The sequence below is a fragment of the Embiotoca jacksoni genome, unplaced genomic scaffold, assembly GCF_022577435.1.
Source record: "Embiotoca jacksoni isolate LCO1_2020_lvr unplaced genomic scaffold, fEmbJac1.0.p SCAF_4, whole genome shotgun sequence".
NCBI classification, from domain to species: Eukaryota; Metazoa; Chordata; class Actinopteri; family Embiotocidae; genus Embiotoca; species Embiotoca jacksoni.
Window position 1 is genome coordinate 21,827,789 of NW_027185392.1, and position 18,800 is coordinate 21,846,588.

An 18,800-nucleotide genomic window follows, 5' to 3' on the forward strand; every position below is an offset into this window, starting at 1 on the left:
TTTTAATTGCATCCAACTTTTGTTTTGTCCATCTGCAAGCACTCTGAAAAACACTTCTTTAGGGGTCTGTGAGCAAAGTTAATCAGTAACATCTGTTGTCTTCCCCTGGCGACCCCATAGTGGGCTTTTCTATGCCGACACTGTTGGCTACTGCCAGAAGTTGAAAGTGTCTCCCTGGAGACGGGAGAGGGGGCCTATTCATAAAAAACAATGTCCCTACGCTAGATTTACCACTCCTATTTCTCCTCCTAAAGAACAAGTCAGGTAATTTATAACTCTAAAATACAGATCACTGTAAAGTAACGCCTACTGGACTTCCAACACTTTGGGTTTTAGTTTTCCACTCTTCCTGTTTCCACCAAAACAACTTTAATGGCGTTTTCAGTGCTAATGTCTAAAGCTTTTCCTTTTACCAGCAGCAAAGTTTGACCATATCCGAACACAGCAACCATACAGTTTAAAATAACACATTTATGATTCCTCACAACGACCTCTTTAAATTCCCCCTCGTTTTCTTTCTTAATTACCCCACAAAGCCACTAATTGTGTTGAGACACAAATAACTGTAAATCATCAGCCCAGTAGAGTTGGCCTCTGAAGGGGTTTATAACCCCGCAGCATTATGGGAACAGACTTCTGCAGACAATGATGGAATTGACAATGGGGCACACAAAAGGCCACCCTTGGGAGAGCCTGCGTGTCCCTCGGCATGCTGGGAGAAAGAGAGTAACAGGAACAGATGTTGTTGAGTAACAGATGCCTTCTGGCCAGAGTTCAGCCACGACCAGCCAGACCTTCAAAGGCCTGAGCTGCAGAAAAAAGATTATCTATGGGCCTTCAAGACAGCTTTAACATCGTCTTCCCGATACTTTTTTTGTTTTTAGGATTTATGAGAAATGGCCAAGATAAGAGAATACCAGAGAGGAATTTTGTTTTATGTGAAAAATATTAAAAAAAAAACAAAAAAAACTAGTGTTAAATCAACAATTTGAGGAATACAGGAAGGTCAGTTTATACTTTTGAAATAATACACAGGAATTTAGCTTTTGAGGACCAAACTGTTGTGCAAAAATCACACAGCAAGAGCCACTCTGATACTGCTTCATTTATATGGAAGGTAAAAAAAAAAAAAAAGCATCCTTTATTAACATGACATCGCGACCCGACTGTAAAAGCTGCACATTATGGAAAAAGGCTGCTCCTAACTACTAATCTGCTAGATATATTACTGAATCTCGATTAACAGTTGTTTGTAAAAGGTAAAACATGTCCATCATCATTTATGTTGACACATCTGAATTGTCGCAAAAACAAACATATTCTGTTTCCTGCTGTAGATGAAGACAACAGCAAACATTCACATTTGAGAAGCTGAGAATTTGTTTGTATGTCTTAAAAATGTCTCAATCAAAATGATTTCAGTTGTTTTAGTTGAGTGACGAGTCAATTAACTAGCATAAATTACTTTTTTTTTTTAAATGACCTTTTTTGGATGTGCTACTTTTCTCAGACCGTTCTTTTATTTAATCTTCTTGTGTCTTCTTTTAGTCCTTTAAGACTTGAGGTTAGCTTTTGTCTTGTTCATCATTTTTCCAGTACAGTTCAACAGTCTTACTAAAATTAAACGGTTTTAAATTTGCAGCATGTACTTTTAGTATTTAGTTGTTAACTTTAATATCTCAAAACAGAATCATAGAAGTCTGTGTAATGCCAGGTTTTTTTTGTATAAACCCTATTTTGTCATTCAATAATCATTTTTATTTTTACAATGACAATAAACTGCCATATGTTCTATAAAACACTGAATTCTGAAGTGAATTCATAATTAATATGCTAACTTTGACTTCATAGCCCCAGCAAGCTTTTAAAATGCATCAGTATTTCAAGGTTGCTTCACATCTATTATGGAAAGTGACAAAATACTTACCCCAATACCCCAAATTGCCCCGATGGCAAGCGAGCACCTTGCATGGCGGCTCAGCTGTCTTTACTGGGTGAATGTGTGCAAGCAAGTGAAAGGGAAGCAAACTGTAAAGTGCTTAGACACCCCTAAAGTCAGAACTAAACATGGAGAAGCAGCGTTCAGTTGTTCTGCTCCACATATCTGGAACAAACTCCCAGAAAGCTGCAGGTCTGCTGAGACTCTCAGCTGCTTCAAATCAAGATTGAAAACTTTTCTGTTTGCTGCTGCCTTTAATTGAACCAGATTCAAGGATGTTGATCAATCTCCTGCATTTCATTACTGTATTTTATTTCTTAAACTGCACTGCAACTTCCATTCTATTTTTAGCTTGTTTAATGTTTTAATGACTGTTTTTAATGTTTTGATCAATGTTTTAAATTTACTTTTCCTTTGCCTGTTTTGATGATTTTAATGGTTTTATGTGAAGCACTTTGAATTGCCTTGTTGTTGAAATGTGCTATACAAATAAACTTGCCTTGCTTTGCCTAAAGTGATAGTGCACTATATAAATGCACATCCTTAACCATTTAGTTACTTGTTAAATGTTTTACATAATTATAAAACATGTTATCAGCTTTATTATTAGTCAGTATTATTGACTGTACCAAACTACATTAAAAATGGCTAATAATTAGAAGTGACTACTCTGCTTACACAGAAATTCACCTGTAATAATATTCCCACACTGGAATATATAATCGCTCCGTATAATGGCCCAGTGTTATATTTAAATACCATCATATGGCAGTGGTTCACTACTTGAACGGAAGATTTGTTTATATTTGTTATGTTTGTCTTATTGGCACTTATGTGAAGGAATTTATCCACCAACGTTTATCACAAACAACCATGAACTTTGACGCCTCATGCTGAAAATTAAAATGATGCGTATACAAATTAGGTACTGTATGTTTGATCACCAGACAGTGACAGTAAACCTGAGCTACGATAGGTACAGACACGTGAATAAGAGGAGTCGGAAAAACTGCAGAAACAGGACGGGCATCTGGCCTGGAGCCATAGAAGACTTTTTATTTGGAGAAAGAAATCTTTGAAATCACTCATTTTTAAAATTCAATTAATTCATCGAGTACGACATCTAAGTTCTCAGAAAAAGTTAAAATCATGCCTTTAGTCTTTTTATACATAAAAGATGTAGTTTTACGATGACGAGTGATTTTTTTTAAATTTTTTTTATAAAATGACTTTCTTCTTCTGACATGTTTATTAACCTTTGTTAAAGAATTATTAATGTAGAAAAACAATGATCATCCCTCAATAAAACAGAAAACAAACAAAAAAAGGCAAAACACAGTACGTTACAATGCGCTGACATGGCTTCAAAGCACACATATTACAGTACTGTACAAGGGTCCGCCTCAGACAAAATGCACCAAAACCACTTCCACTGCTGAGGAAAGATCAAACCTCTGAAACAGCTCAACACTGCTTATTTACCAACCCAGATGACAGCGTGGTGTTGGCAACTGGCAAATGAGGTAAATTATTCCAAAAAAGCACCAAAGGTTTGGCGTAAAAATTTATATATAGCTTATAACCAACGAGAAGTTGGAGGGGTTTCAGTCCAGCTTCTCTTAAATTCATTTTTAAAAGTCTTTTTTTTTTTATCCACAACAGTAGAGAAACAAACTACAGAGTCTGCAAATTAGTTTGCAACGCTCAGAAGCCAATGAACACACGCTGCCAGGCCTGCTCCGTGTAAATAAGCAATTTTTTTCCCCACATCTAAGTGGGACATTTAATGTCATTATTTATAGTGAAGTTCAGAAGATTCACTCTTTTAAATGAATAGAAGTCTTGATTCAAGTGATTTTTTTTTTTTTTTTTGTCAAATTATCTCATCACTCGCAAAGTTCTCAAGCTCAAAATGTCTCACGTCTTAGGGAGGTCCACTTATAAAATTCTGTCAATTAGAAGGCTGTTACAAAGCTTAAGTAAACTACTGAATATCATATAATGCTTCGACTAACAAACATTGAGGAAAATGAGCAAAAAGCAGGGACATATAAGGTCTTTTTAAGATCACCTTGAAGGTGGTACAAAAGGAAAACAAAAACAATCTTAGGCCAAATACTTTAGGGGACAACAACATCTAGGTCTAAGTAACATGATGTGCAAACTTAATTGTGCATAGAGATCAAATTGTAATAAATATTAATGTGATAATAAACATTATCACCAGTTTGACTTTGTCAAAACTTGTCGGGGTGATTGTACATTTTCATGATTAATTTAGTTTTATTAAAATGTTAAAAAGTTAAATTTTTTTCATAGTGCTGAGAAAAGCTTTTATTGTTTTTTTTAAGCAACAAACACTTCCCATTTATTATTGACCAGAGCCCCAAAAGACAAACACAATCAAACACTCAATAAAAATCCTGATGATAGTAATTGATTTGTCATAGTTATTCATCCAAGTTTAACTTCCTCTGAATGGCTCTTTCACTTTAAAAGTTGTTTTTTTTTAGGTTTTTTTTTTTTTTTTTTTTTTTAATGTTCTGCCTTATTTCTGCATCAAAAAAAAAAAAAAAAAAAAAAAAAAAAAATCACATGAGCAACAAATAACAAACTGAGCGTTATAGTGATGTACAGGAATTTTACATAGAAGTACTTTAGCAAGCTTTCAAAAAGGAAACGGATCTATCTTTGCTTCTGTTTTCACTGTTTCTTCGTTTGATGTAGCTTAAAGATGTGAAGCATAATGCCTGTCTTTGGACCACCGAGGTAATTGTAGGTGTGTGTGTGTGTGTGTAAAACATGCTGAAATGTTTCCCAAACATTTCGAATGAGAAAATAGTGTCCCTCTGAGCCGCCGGGGGCTCGTCCTGGTTCGAGGTATATGATCCTAGGGGCCGAGCGGTGGCGCCTGTGGAAAATGTTACAAAGCCGTCTGATGGATGATGGTGAATTTCATTCACGGTGCTATGCATCATGCCCCCCCACCCACCCACTCCACCCCCCACCCCACCCACCACCACCCCCTCCCTGCTGTAGTCTAACTCTGTTTGCACTACTTGCCCCTCTTCGTCGATTCATTCATCAAAAACCGTCTTTGTCACCGTGGTTTGTTCGTGATGAGTGCCGGGTTCACATTCACATTCAATTCAATTCATTTAATTCAAGAAGTGCATTTCTTTAAATGTAGAATACATGAAAAAGGGAATATCATTTGACAAAAGGGGGTCTTAAGGTGCATTTGAACTAAAACGGAAGGTAATGTATTCAACCGAATCTGGCTGTGAGCGTTATTTCAGTCGGTGTTTTTAACCAGATAAAGAGAACGAATGTGAGAGCCACGTCATCCAGCGGTTTAACAATACATATCCGACGATGTGCGTTTCTCTATCTGAATTTCCAACAGCTAAACCCAACCTGAACACTGTATTGACCTTGTAGGTATTTGCCTCGACATGAAAAACACCTTAATAAGAAAACAGAAATCACTGCAGCGCAACTGGAAACTTCAGGAGTCGGTTTTTCCACGTGAACAGATTTACACGGATTCCATTGACCAAACTGATCATTTTACTGAAATTTAAGCTTAAAATGTCTTTAGAAAATAATATTTTACTTGTTTTGGAAGGCTGGTTTCACAACGTAGCTAATATAGAACTCCAGCTGCTTGTAAGCTAATGAGGTGCCATCTCATGTAAGAGCAAATGTATATTCACATACTACTATACAGAATGTTATGATGGTGATCAGTACCAGAAAGAAGATAATAAAAAAGCTGGATACATTTTTTTTGCTGTTATTACAGCTAGATTAAATAGAGCATATTTTCATCACATGCTAACAATAGGAACTTTAAATAGTTATCAAGCTAACTTGCTAGTGCGGGAGAGAAAGCAAAACATAAAGTCTTAAATACAAAATCCTTTCTTCAACTAATGGAGAAATTCTGTTCTCGGTTACATTATGGCTTCTTTTTTCATAGTTTTGTACCGTGAACGGTTGCCGAGAGGTCAAGATGAACAAATTGCTACACAGCGGTTGTATGATTGGGTTGTTAACGAACCTTGTTGTGTTCACGTGTTTGATTTTATGAACTTGAAGGTTTGACACTAAGGACTGAACTTAAATGAAATGAATTGAGGGTGAACCAAATCTCCCCTCCCGGCTTCCTTACCTACCCATCCTTTCCCAATTTCACAAACTCGCATCCCCTCATAACCTGAATCTTCGTCCCTCCCCACCCCGTCCGCCACCTCCCCATCCTCACCCCCGCTCTGTTTTCCTCTTTGGCGACTCTCTGGTCTCTTTGAAACAGGGTTCCTACACAATTCGCCATTAAAAAAAAACAAAGACTTATTTTGGATGACTCGTTCAACAAGGTGTGTGACTGTTAGCAATGTTACTCTATAGCTTATACAGTAATTCCTTTTTATCAGCAACAAATGTCACTAACCAGGAAATGACAGTAGGGCTACAAGAATTTAAGGTTTCTGGAAAAAACAACCTCTCCCCCCGCATCCCAAACTTTTCCCAGATTTTTGTGCAACTTCAAAACACCTTTTGAATTTACATTATTTTCTACGGAGAGGTCTTCCAGCCGTTTGTAGGAACCCTGATTGAAGGTGAGCTATGGGAACTGATGGGGACCTGCAGGCGCTCTTCCCACCGAGACAAAAGATCAACAAGATCGTCAGGACCAAATCAGTGTTGGTTCAAGGAATGGGCTCACTAACAACCCCCCCCCCCCCCACCCCCCCCCCACCTCCTTCCCCACTCTAGGTGGAGGAAGCTCCGTGGCTGGGTATGTTGGCCATGCTGCCAACCATGCCAGCAGCGCCAGCCATACCTGAGGGCCCTCCCATAGCTGGAGGACTGTGCTTGGTCGGTGAGGTCATGTCGGCTCCGCGCCCCTGGCCCGGGCCCGCGGTCTGCGGGGCGTGGTGGGCGTGCTGCAGGGCGTGGCGCTCCAGCAAGGTGCGGTGGGTGAAGGCCCGGTGGCACACGTTGCACTGGAAGGTGCGCTCGGCACGGTGGGTGCGCATGTGCACGTTGAGCGAGCTCTTCTGGGTGAAGCGCTTGCCGCAAATGGTGCACTGGAAGGCCCTGACGCCGGTATGCACCACCATGTGTTTGAGGAGGTAGTCCCGCAGGGAGAAGGAGCGCCAGCAGATGGAGCACTGATGAGGTTTCTGACCTGGAGGGGCAGATAGGTGCAGACACACACGCGCGCGCGCGCACACACACACACACACACACACACACACACACACACACACACACACACACACAAAGACATACCCAAAGCAGTCTTGTCAATAAATCTGAATTACTTTTTAAGTTTTCTTCTCTCCACGTGGAGAGTGAATTAAATTGATTAAATTAGGCACATTAAATATCTAGTAATGTTTATTATATGTATTTTCATACATATCACACGAGGAAATCTGCACTTTTCTCAAAGTGGATTATCTCTGAAAGGCTTTGTCACACAGACGAGACACTGACATTGTGGAAATCTCCAGTCGTACAGTTTCAGGAAATGCACCGCATCTCTCTCTCTCTCTGATTAATACGTGCTGCGCAATTCAACCGGGAAGAAGGGTCGGGAATTTGGATGCAATTTGCATCCTTCGGGTTCTTAGGATGAACTTACGTCACCGTTCTGCTGCGGCGGTTCAGCAGCCAGATTGTCAGAAAGCAGCCCACGTATGAGGAGCTTGAGTGCGTCGGGGAAATATCTCTCTTTATCCTTTTTTATTAAAAATAAAAATAAAAATAAAAACTTTATCAGACACCTGGATGAACTGCCAGACAGGTGAAGCCAGTGAAACCAATTCAGCTGCGTGCAGAGTTTTACGTAACGTGATGAGCTCCTCGGATCGGCCTTTTTAGAGACCGCAGATCAAACTTTTTAGAGCTAATATCGGATGACCATGATCAGTGGACGATAGATCGGAGCACCCTTATTTTAAAATCATTTTTGTGAAAAATTAGATAAATCCCTTTTAACAATCAAATAGATAAACCCTAACCCTAACCTGCCATTCAACCAGTCTTATCAAATTCTCAGTCAATAAAATTTCCCACCCGAGTTATTTCGTTTTTGTTAACTATAGTCTAAAGTTTCTGGCAGTCCATCGGAAAATAATCCGTCATTAATTAGAAAATAAGCTTCAAAAATATGTGTCTGTTTGATTGACAGGCCTGTGGTACAGTCAGGTTACGGTTATCGGTGGGCGGGACGTATTGTCGCCGGGTTTCCAATCAGATTGAGTCAGATCCCCGCACGCCCATGTGCGCCCAAATATGGTCACTTCCAGCTCCAAACTGCTCGGGACTAGCAAAACGACGCCGGCCAAAATCCGAACTAGAGGCTTCATAACGGCTGTTCATAAACCTATGGGTGACGATGTTGGTTGCCACTTAGATCTAACCCAGCACACCTACGCACAGCTGGCTAATCACTGTGTGAAGTGAACTTACCAGAATGGATGAACATGTGCTTGCTGTAGTTCTTCCTGGAACGTAAAGATTTGCCACAGTGTGTGCAGTCAAACGAGGTCTCAGATCCCTGGGAGGAAGGGGAGGGTCCCGCGGAGCAAGAGGAGGTGGAGGGAGGTGGGGCCGGGGTCATTGGCGCTGGGGGCGGAGCCTGCTGGCTCGGTTCTGTACCCCCCATGTTGTCAATCCCACCCATGGGCCCGCCGACATAGAACGGAGCAGGCTGCGACTGGCTCACTGGGTACTGGAACAAAAGCTGAGGAACACATAGACTGTTAGTTGTGGATGTAGATATCCTGACATTATCCATCCATTATCTATACCCGCTTTATCCTGAACAGGGTCACTGGGGGGAGGGGGGGGGGGGGGGCAACTGTATGAGGGACAATCAAAAAGTTCAGAGGCTGTTCATATTGCACCAACAGAGAGCAGCACTCTGATGTCCACGCAGCAGGGGAGGGGGGGGGGGGGGGCTACAACCTTCATGAGGAACTATTCCATGTTGCGTTGCCGGATCAAAACCAGCACCTGAGCAGCGGTCCGTGCGTATTTGCGATTTCACCGTAGACATGAGCAGAGAGCATACGTCGTTCATCACATTTTGTGTCGACCTCTGCAAAATCTTCAACGGAGACCGTGGAAATGCTTTAAATAAATCTACAACAATGAAGCAATGAGCCGGGAAGATTTGGCTTAGAGTTTCTGTTTCTGATCTGTTCCCCAAAAACACTGATGTGCGCTTTCTGCTCAAGATTCAGGTCCAAGTCCAAATTGAAAATATGCACAGACCAGCGCTCACACAAGCATGCGTAACTCGGGTGCTGATTTTGATCGAGCGAGGTAACGTGGTTTACTTACTCGGGGAGGTTATAGATTCCTCCTGCTCCGTGCGTGTCACGGTGCTGAGCTTCATTCAAGCGAAACAGGAAAACCCTTGGAACTTTTTGATCGCTCCTCGTAAATGTCTGTTTTGTTTATTTAGTTCTTTGCTTTTCATTCGTGTTTCCAGTATACCATTAAAGTCAAGCTGCTTTGCCCTTGTTTTGTTTGTCGTGTCCTCGAGAAAAGTGAAAAAGAATATGAGTGTGAAATTTTAAAAAGTATGATCTGTAATTGCATTGTTCATTTTTTGTATTTGTTTTTATTTCATGTCCACTTGATGCCAGATGACATTTTCAAGTTAAGGTATGCAGCAGCCAATTTTTTTTTTCTTTAATGTATTATAAACTTTCGTTTTTGTTCTGAATCTTAACCCCTTTTCTCTTGTTTTTAGCGTTTCTAATTTTCTACAGGTTTTTTAATTTCTTGCGAAGCACAATATTGCATAAATGTCTATAAAAAGTACAATAATAATAATAATAACCATAATTATATGTATAATTAACAAACTAGCATTTAGTTTTTATCTTTCTCTTCTAAAATTAGTCATTTAAATTAAAAAATTACATTTAAAAAAGAAAATGATCAAAGACAAAGAAAATTCTAACTGAATTTGCCATTTTATTGTTCATTTATTACTGTGCAAGGGTGAAATCAATCTTGGTGGCAATTACCTTTTCACACTTGTCTATCAACTTTACAAAAATGTAAAAGCAAATGTAGGCCTCTTTTGCATTTTCAAAGTTGACACACCTGTCAATCAAACTGTGTAGGCAGATGTTAACATCATTTCATTGTTCTGAGCTCAGTGTGTTGTTTTTTTTTATAACCTCGTTTTCAAAAAGGTTTGTGACGTTGTGTAAAATGTAAATACAAACGGAATGCAACAATTTCTTCTAACGACACTCTGGAAATGTTTTGGAACTGAGGAGACCAGTTTCTGGAGGTTAGAGAGTGAAATGTCCTTTTCTTGCCCGATATAGGACGTCAGCTGCTCTGCAGTTCAGGGTCTCCTTTTTCATTTCATGATGCGCCAAGTTTTGTTTAAATGGGTGACAGGTCTGGACTGCAGGGAGGGCAGTTTAGCCCCTTGACTCTTCTACTACGGAGCCATGCTTTTGAAACACGTGCAGAATGCGGTTTGCCGTTGTTTTGCTGAAATAAGCAAAGCCGTCTCTGAAAAAGACGTTGTCTGGATGGCAGCAGATGTTGCTCCAAAACCTGCATATATCGTTCAGCATTAATGGTGCCTTCCATGTGCAATAATGCGTCCCTGTACCATCACGGATGCGGGCTCTTGAACAGTGTGCAGATAATAAGCTGGATGGTCCCTCTCCTCTTTAGATTTCCCAAAAGAACGTTAAGTTTTGATTTATCAAACCACAGGACAGTTTTTCACTTGACCTCAGTCCATCTTGAATGAGCTCGGGCCCAGAGAAGGCGTCATTGTTTCTGGATGATGTTTATATATATGGTTTCTTCTTTGCGTGGTAGTTTTAACCAGCATTTAAGCAGCTTTGATCCTTGTGCACAGCAATGGTTTTTGGGAGTGTTTCTTAGCCCAGGCAATGATTTCCATGATAAATTTGTCTGTTTTTAATGCAGTGCCACCCGAGGGCCTGAACATTACGGCCATCCATGAATGGTTTTCAACCTTGTCCCTTGTGTACAGAGATTTCACCAAACTCTATGGATCTTTTGATGATATTATGTACTGTAGATGATTAAATCCCCAAATTCTTAGCAATTTTAAGTTGAGGAGAATTATTCTTAAATTGTTGCATGATTTTCCCCACACAGTCTTTCACAGAGCGGTGAACCTCTCCCCGTCAGAGACTCCGCCTCTCCGGAATGCTCTTTTTAAACCCAATCATGTTACTGATCTGTTGCCAATTAACCCACGTAGTTGTAAAACATTCCACAAGGTGGTTTTTTAGCATTACACAACTTTTCCAGTCTTTTGTCGCCCGTGTCCCGACTTTTTATTTGCATGTTGCTGGCATCAAATTTAAGATGAGCATATTGGATTTGTCACTCTCTCTCTCTGTCTGTGTGTGTGTGTGTGTGTGTGTGTGTGTGTGTGTGTGTGTGTGTGTGTGTGCGTGTGTGTGTGTGTGCATGCGTGTGTGTGTGTAAGTGTGGTGGGTCTTCAAATACATAAATAGTAAATAAATAGTTCCCAGTGAATACTGAATAGTATTAACGCTTGACATGCTTATCCCTGCCACACATTATTCTTTGATGGCACTCTTAATGTTGGCTTTCACATTATATTGGCTAATACAAACAAAAAACAAAACAAAAAGATTTAAAAATTTGGGCTTCATTCAGGCTGAGCAATGGGGTGTAGTGTGCCTTGCAGCTAAATATACTCACTAGCTGTAACTGCCTTTGGTACATACTTTGTTATCACTTGTCAAGTCTTAAATCACTATAAAAAATTTGTAGCACCATTTTCTAATTGCAGGACAGATTAAATATAATCAGGATGCATGACATAAGACACGGACAGCACCAACCTGGTTGTTGATAGACTGTGTGGTCGGAGGCGGAGTCAGAGGCTTGTTGACCCTTCCTCGGAGATTAAAAGCCATGGCTTGAGGAGGCTCACTCTGGGGCCAGAAACTCTCAGAAAACACCCCCTGTTCATCATAGAAATCCTGAAAGCCAGATAAAGAAATAACTGATATTGACATTTTGGTGGTATTCATTGGCTTTTAAGGGTTGTTTTCGGTTCCGTTTTTCCAATGATATATACGTATACTGTATTTTGAACCCCTTCAGATGTGTTGAATGCTGAATTAGAGGTTGACCCATTAATCGGTCAAACCAGTTTGCACTTAGGCTCCATACAAAAAGTCAAGGGAATGTCATTGTCTACCCGAGATCAGTAGTGTGCTGGCCATTAGGATTATTGGGACAAATCCCGGGCTGCCACATTAGTCGGCCAGTGAACCATCAAAAAAAAAAAGTTTTTACCGGCTCTGTGTATCTTTTTCCAACCCTGTCATTCAGGGTGTGCATGGGAGTGTGCTGTGTGTGTTCCAGACTATGCTCACCGGCTAATCACAACCTCCTATTGAAACTTAATAGGGGGGGGATATCAACCAATTAATTGGCTTTGAGCTTTTTACTTCTCCGAACCTCTTTTAAATCCAATGTTGGTCGATCTCTATGTTTAACACTTAACTGCTTTATAGGTGTAGAGCCTGTCTGTCTCTGTGTTCTAACACCGAGAGTACACAGAAGGCATTGTGCAAATCACACCACCAGTGTCGACAGCTGGGTTATATCAGACAAGCATGAGAAAGATGACTGAAAAACGCAGTTGAAATTCCTGCTCAGGTGAATCATAGTACGCGTTAACCTGAACAAGTGTGAGCATATGTGAAGAAAATAATTTCTTCTACCTTACACCTCTTCTTTTATGTACGTCCCCCATTTTTGTATTTACAAGCTTTTGCTTGCACAAGCATGACTATAGACGTCGACAAGGTCGACTTGCACAGTGCAATCCATCCACTCAGGGTATGTAACTGTCAAAACTATTGATTAAAAGACCAGTTGAAATAAAACAAATTATAATAATTCGAGCAATTCACAAGGGTGAAATCTTCGGTCAGACATGGCTTTCAGTTAAGATTCAGTGCTACACTAATCTTCTAATTGAGGCTGTGTTCTGTAATGTTAATGTTGGCATCCTAATACACACAATCATGTTTTATAAAAATGGCAAGACTCAGTTTTTCAGTGTTTTCACTGTGAACTCTTAACTGGCAGAAGCATGTTGTATGTTCACACACAGGATATGCTCTCCGGTGCATGTCCACCCGTAAGCATACATGCATTTAGACCAACAACACAATTAAAACGTGGTCATATCCTGTTAACACAATTTACCGACCCAGGTTTCAAAAGTTGGGTCGTCCTGCGGCCTGTTACACCAACCAAAACCTAATCAGAGAGTCAGAGATCTGTGCATGGGCGTGTGGTGAAAGAGACACAGGCAGGCAGAGCTGGCAGACCTGAAAACATGGAGGGCACATCCTCAAAGGCGCAATGACACACACACGGCGAGGGTTCGTTTCAGACAGAAAAAGCCAAAAGCATCTGTTGGCTACTTTGGCTCTTGATTTGATAACGAGGCAAACATTACTTACGACACCAACAGACTTAACAAACTGGTTAACAAGGCCGACTCCATAATTGGCTGCAAATTGGACAGTCTGGAAAAGGTGGTGGAGAGGAGGACGCTGAAGAAATTATTATCCATGTTGGATGATCCTGACCACCCTCTTCACCACCTGCTGCAGGGACAGCGGAGCACGTTCTCCAACAGATTCACCCAGCTCCGCTGCCACAAGCACCGATACAGGAGGTCATTCCTGCCCACTGCAATAAGACTGTACAAGAAATCACCTCTGGCAAAATCAATCTCACAACAATAACACTGTTGGTTGTTTGTTTGTTTAAGTCTTTGCACTATTGTTTAGTTAATTTAATATTATTAAATTTGTATTGTATATATTGTGCATTTTTATATTTAATATTTTTTACTCAGTTATTTTTATTGCTTTTACCCTTTACCTATAAATGCTGCTGTAGTGAAAAAATTTCCCCTTGCGGGATTAATAAGGTATCTATTTATCTATCTGTACACTCACTGGCCACTTTATTAGGTACACTTGTTCAACTGCTTGTTAATGCAAATATCTAATCAGCCAATCACATGGCAGCAACTCAATGCATTTAGGCGTGTAGACATGGTCAAGACGACCTGCTGAAGTTCAAACCGAGCATCAGAATGGCAAAGAAAGATGATTTAAGTGACTTTGAACGTGGCATGCTTGCTGGTGCCAGACGGGCTAGTCTGAGTATTTCAGAAACTGCTGATCTACTGGGATTTTCACGCACAACCATCTCCAGGGTTTACAGAGAACGGTCCGAAAAATAGAAAATATAGCGGCAACAGTGAGCAGCAGTTCTCTGGGCGAAAATGCCTTGTTGATGCCAGAGGTCAGAGGAGAACGGCCAGACTGGTTCCAGACGACAGAAAGGCAACAGTAACTCAAATAACCACTCGTTACAACCGAGGTATGCAGAAGACCATCTCTGAACGCACAGCATGTGGAACCTTGAAGCAGACGGGCTCCAGCAGCAGAAGACCACCGGGTACAACTCCTGTCAGCTAACAACAGGAAACCGAGGCTACAATTCGCACGGGCTCACCAAGATTGGACAATAGAAGATTGGAAAAACGTTGCCTGGTCTGATGAGTCTTGATTTCTGCTGCGACATTCAAATGGGTCGGTCAGAATTTGGCGTAAAACACATGAAAGCATGGATCCATCCTGCCTTGAATCAACGGTTCAGGCTGGTGGTGGTGGTGGTGTAAAGTGTGGGGGATATTTTCTTGACACACTTTGGGCCCCTCAGTACCAATTGAGCATCGTTTAAACGCCACAGCCTACCTGAGCATTGTTGCTGACCGTGTCCATCCCTTTGTGACCACAGTGTACCCATCTTTTGATGGCTACTTCCAGCAGGATTACGCACCATGTCACAAAGCTTAAATCATCTCAAACTGGTTTCTTGAACATGACAATGAGTTCACTGGACTCCAACGGCCTCCACAGTCACCAGATCTCAATCCCATAGAACCTCTATCTACTTGTACTGAAAGCAGGAAACCAGAACCAGTGCAAAAGCTTACTTGCACTACTTCTACCACAGTCAGTCTTAATCCTCTGACATGACACTGCTGCCTGGACTCTAGTTATTTTTAACCGCCCATCCACTGATTTTTGACAGAGAGCTTGAGATAGATTGATGGAGCAGATTTAAATTACCTTTTGAGGTAGGGCTGGGCAATAAATCAATATTATATCTATTGTGTTAAATGAGACAACATTTCCTCTTAGATTTTGGATATGGTATGATCATGATATGGCATAAGTGTTGTCTCTTCCTGGTTTTTAAGGCTGCATTACAGTCAAATGATGTCATTTTCTGAACTTACCACATTGTTCTGGCTGTTCTATTATTTGGCTTTCCAGTCTTAGTCATTAATAGTGATCATTTATAAAAAATTCCAGGGTATAAATATTGTGGTATCTGATTTTGACCATATTGTCCAGCCCTACTAAGAACACTAAATGTTTTGCATAGAAAAATCATACCATTTAGGGAATGCAATTTAGAGGTATAGTGATAAATAAGAAAAACAGTCTGTGTGAAATATAAAAGTAAGAATCTACTTCACACCATGTCGCGTGGAAAAAAAAAACCAAACTGCTCAAAGACAGAAAATGAGATTATTCAAGCGGCGGTGGGTTGATGATCCCCTGCTGTGCCTTGAAGGAAAAACATAATGTCTTAACCTCCTAAATTGAGTAGACTATTCCATTTCCAATGATTACTTTATCTGAAGCAATTTCTAGGAAACTGACAGACAGAGTCTTCTGACTGCCATCTGTGGCAGATGTTCCTTGTGTAGTCTGCAGGGTACTGCAGGCTGCGGCATAAATCCGCTCCTACACCTTTTCCCATCTACTTACTTCAGGACTTATGACAGAAATGCTCAGTATAATAGAGAACAAAAATGTCACTGTTCACCAAAATGTTTCCTCAAAATTAAGGCTCAGAACTCAACAGATCTGACTGATGTGATAAGCTCTGAATGTCATCCTTCTGCAAGTAGGCATTGATCAATTATTTAAACATTCAATAAAAGTGAGCTTTACTGCTCTAATATGGTTTCGTATTGTATAAACACTTTCTTTTATCAGTCCTTCTTTTTCTGAAAGCTGTAGTTCACCTCTTAAATGAATGTACCTGTCCAAAGCTTGCCATGGATTCCTGGGAGCCCTCCTGCTCTTGATCCCGTCTCCCATCCTCCAAGGCATAGACGTTGCCATCTGTGTCCTGTACCCCTTCATCTTTCACCACCACTCCCTCTCCTCCCAGCACCTGAAGAGAAAAACGTCCATTTCAGTTTTGAGAAGCAAAGAAAAACAAAAAACATTTACAACAGTGGTCGGAGCTAAAAAGCAGCAGACAAGTCTATAAGAACAACACTGCATTGACCCTGCCACACCCCTTCAAACAGGTTCTAATAAGTTGAATGACCTACAGTGAATATGCAGAAGTCCATAGATTATCATCAAGGCAATTACTGCTCAAGTTGAGACGAGATTCAATTGTGGTAAGTGCAGAAACATTTCAGCGATATACGCCAATGCAGTGTGAGAAGAGGGAAAAGCATAAAAAGAAAGAAACGGAAAACGTTGCAGCTCTGCATGCCTGAAAGCTGTAACCATAGCAACCCTTCCCATTATCCCCCTACCTGGAGTCTTAGCGGCTGCCTCTGCTTGCGGCTGTGGCTCGCCCCCCTGTCTCTGTCTCCATCTCTTCCCCGCTCTCTCCCGTCCATGTCCTCCTCCTCACTGTATCTGTCTATCCCCACAAGGTCATCAGAGAGGTCAGTTGTATTGCCACGGAGGCTATCCCTGCCAATGCTGTCCACACTGCCCACACCGGAGCTGCAGCCCGCTGAGAGGTTCCCTGTGCTACTAGCGCCGGCTCCGTTGGCCGACTGTGCCAACAGGTCTCGGAGCTTGTACCTGACGTCCTGAGTACAGCTGGAGCTCTGCTTCATGAGGATTGTGCCGGCCCCGGCGCCCATCCCGTCACCGCCGCACATGGCGCCGGGGCCCATGTCGCCCAACGCCATCAGACTTACAGTGTTGGCTTGATCCATTGGGCCCGGGCCGCTCTCACTGACACTAACACTTGCACCCCCCAACCCCCCGCCCATGTTACTCGCCCCGCATTCAGCCATGAAGTTAGAGAAGTTTGCGTAACCCCCACCTCCACTTGCACCAGTAACCGAACAGCTTCCACTGCCACCGCTCTCTCTCCCTTTCCCCCCACCGCGCTCTTCCTGTTTCGGTAGAACTCCTCCAAGCATTGCTCCTCCTGCCGCTGCCGCTGCCGCTGCGGCTGCTGCTGCAGCTGCCCCTGCTGCTGCCTTCCTCTGAGAGATGATCTGGGTACACTCGTCAATGACCGTCTTAATCTGCAGGATGCTGGCGGCAGTGAGGATACAGAGGGCCTGCGACTGCAGCACCACGAGCGAGCCGCTGTACATGAAATCCACGAGCTGCTTCACCGTTTCAGCGGGCACCAGTGGTGGCACGGAGATTTCAGAGTGACCCAGCAGCAGCTTGTCCTGGAAGAAGGGGCTGCCGGCTGCCAGGACACAGGCGTGGGCACGCAAGGAGGCGTCGTGTATCCGCACAGTCACATCGCAGAAGAGGCCCTCACGACGCTGCGTACGTAGGGCTTCCAGCACTGACTGGCTGGAATTATGAAGGTGGATGTAGTGCACGGTCTCTGTGCCGGACACCATAGCGGGAGGGGGTGAGTCACTGGGAACGGGGTGGGAGTGAGGGTGGGGGAGAGGGGGCAGGTGTCTGGGGTTTTGCGTCAGCTTGAGGGATAAGGAGGACAGGGAGGGAAACGGGTACAGTGCATGGGCCACGTTGGGGCCGCGTCCCCTCAAACAGCCATGAGTCTGATGGAAGGTTCCAAAGTGCTGTTCTGCTGTGGTGGTGACGTGTGAGGAGCTGCCTTTGTTGTCCTGAGAAGAGGTAATGTCAAGAGACGGTTTCCACCAGCTTCGCTGTCTGTTAAAAATGTGTTGAAATAAATCATGACAAACATAAATAAACAACATGCAGTTGTATGAAGAGTTTTCATTTGTTCTGAAACAATCAATGGCTTGATTAGTCAATGAGCAAAAAAATAATAATCACCAACAATTTTGATAATGAGTCACTTATAAAAGCAAAATTCTCAAATGCAAGAATATGCTACTTTGTCTTTGTTTAGCATTATTTTCAATTGAACGTCATTGGAGTTTGGACCATTGGATAGACCTAACAAGGCATTTTAAAATGTCACCTTGGTAACTGAAAAATTGCGATGGACATCATCATTTTGGAATATTTTGCAACCTGAATAGGTAATTAATTAATTGATAGCGACAATCCTAATAATCCTTGTTTGGAGCTCTGGTACGTGTTTTCTTCACTGACAAATTTCATTTTCAAGCCTGTTAATACAACTTAGGATGACATCGGTAATAGCTGAGCAGCTACTAATTAAGCATCAAATTAGTCGCGTGCATCATCTGTAGCACCTGTTTTGGACAAACGACAGCACGTGCCGTGCGCGAGTGCAACTGTTCCCCGGGTCAGTGTATTTGGCAATCCTGCACAGTGGGTGGCCGATGTCGTGATATCGAAAGATCATTTAGACTGTTACCTTTGCTAAACAGGCGCACGGAAAGTGGGGGTAGCACGGGCTGGAAAAATAAAACGTCTCGCCACCTAAATATTTGGCTGCTGGTTCCATTAAACTGATTCAACCAGCAACAAGCGAACATGATACGGTGACAAGCTAACACCAGCTAGCGTTA

At 42.0% G+C, this 18,800-nt stretch overlaps 1 protein-coding gene across 1 annotated transcript; it reads right to left on the reverse strand.

Moving 5' to 3' along the window:
- Nucleotides 1–6,693: 6,693 nt before the first annotated feature.
- zbtb45 (zinc finger and BTB domain containing 45) lies at nt 6,694–18,717 on the reverse strand. Its single transcript, XM_069167216.1, has 6 exons — nt 18,522–18,717; nt 16,665–18,006; nt 16,154–16,288; nt 11,839–11,979; nt 8,423–8,696; nt 6,694–7,133 (listed from the first exon to the last, which is right to left on the reverse strand). The coding sequence occupies exons 1-6, from the start codon at nt 18,632–18,634 to the stop codon at nt 6,715–6,717; spliced, it is 2,424 nt and encodes an 807-aa protein (XP_069023317.1). The 5' UTR covers nt 18,635–18,717; the 3' UTR covers nt 6,694–6,714.
- Between the last annotated feature and the right edge of the window lie 83 nt (nt 18,718–18,800).

Excerpts from the sequence above, each read along its gene's own strand:
- zbtb45 (XM_069167216.1), bottom strand. The coding sequence starts at position 18,634 with ATGATCTTTCGATATCACGACATCGGCCACCCACTGTGCAGGATTGCC. Across the intron at positions 11,980-16,153 it reads CCATGGCAAGCTTTGGACAG|GATTTCTATGATGAACAGGG; the intron begins GTACATTCATTT and ends TCTGGCTTTCAG. Across the intron at positions 8,697-11,838 it reads CACAGTCTATCAACAACCAG|CTTTTGTTCCAGTACCCAGT; the intron begins GTTGGTGCTGTC and ends TGTGTTCCTCAG.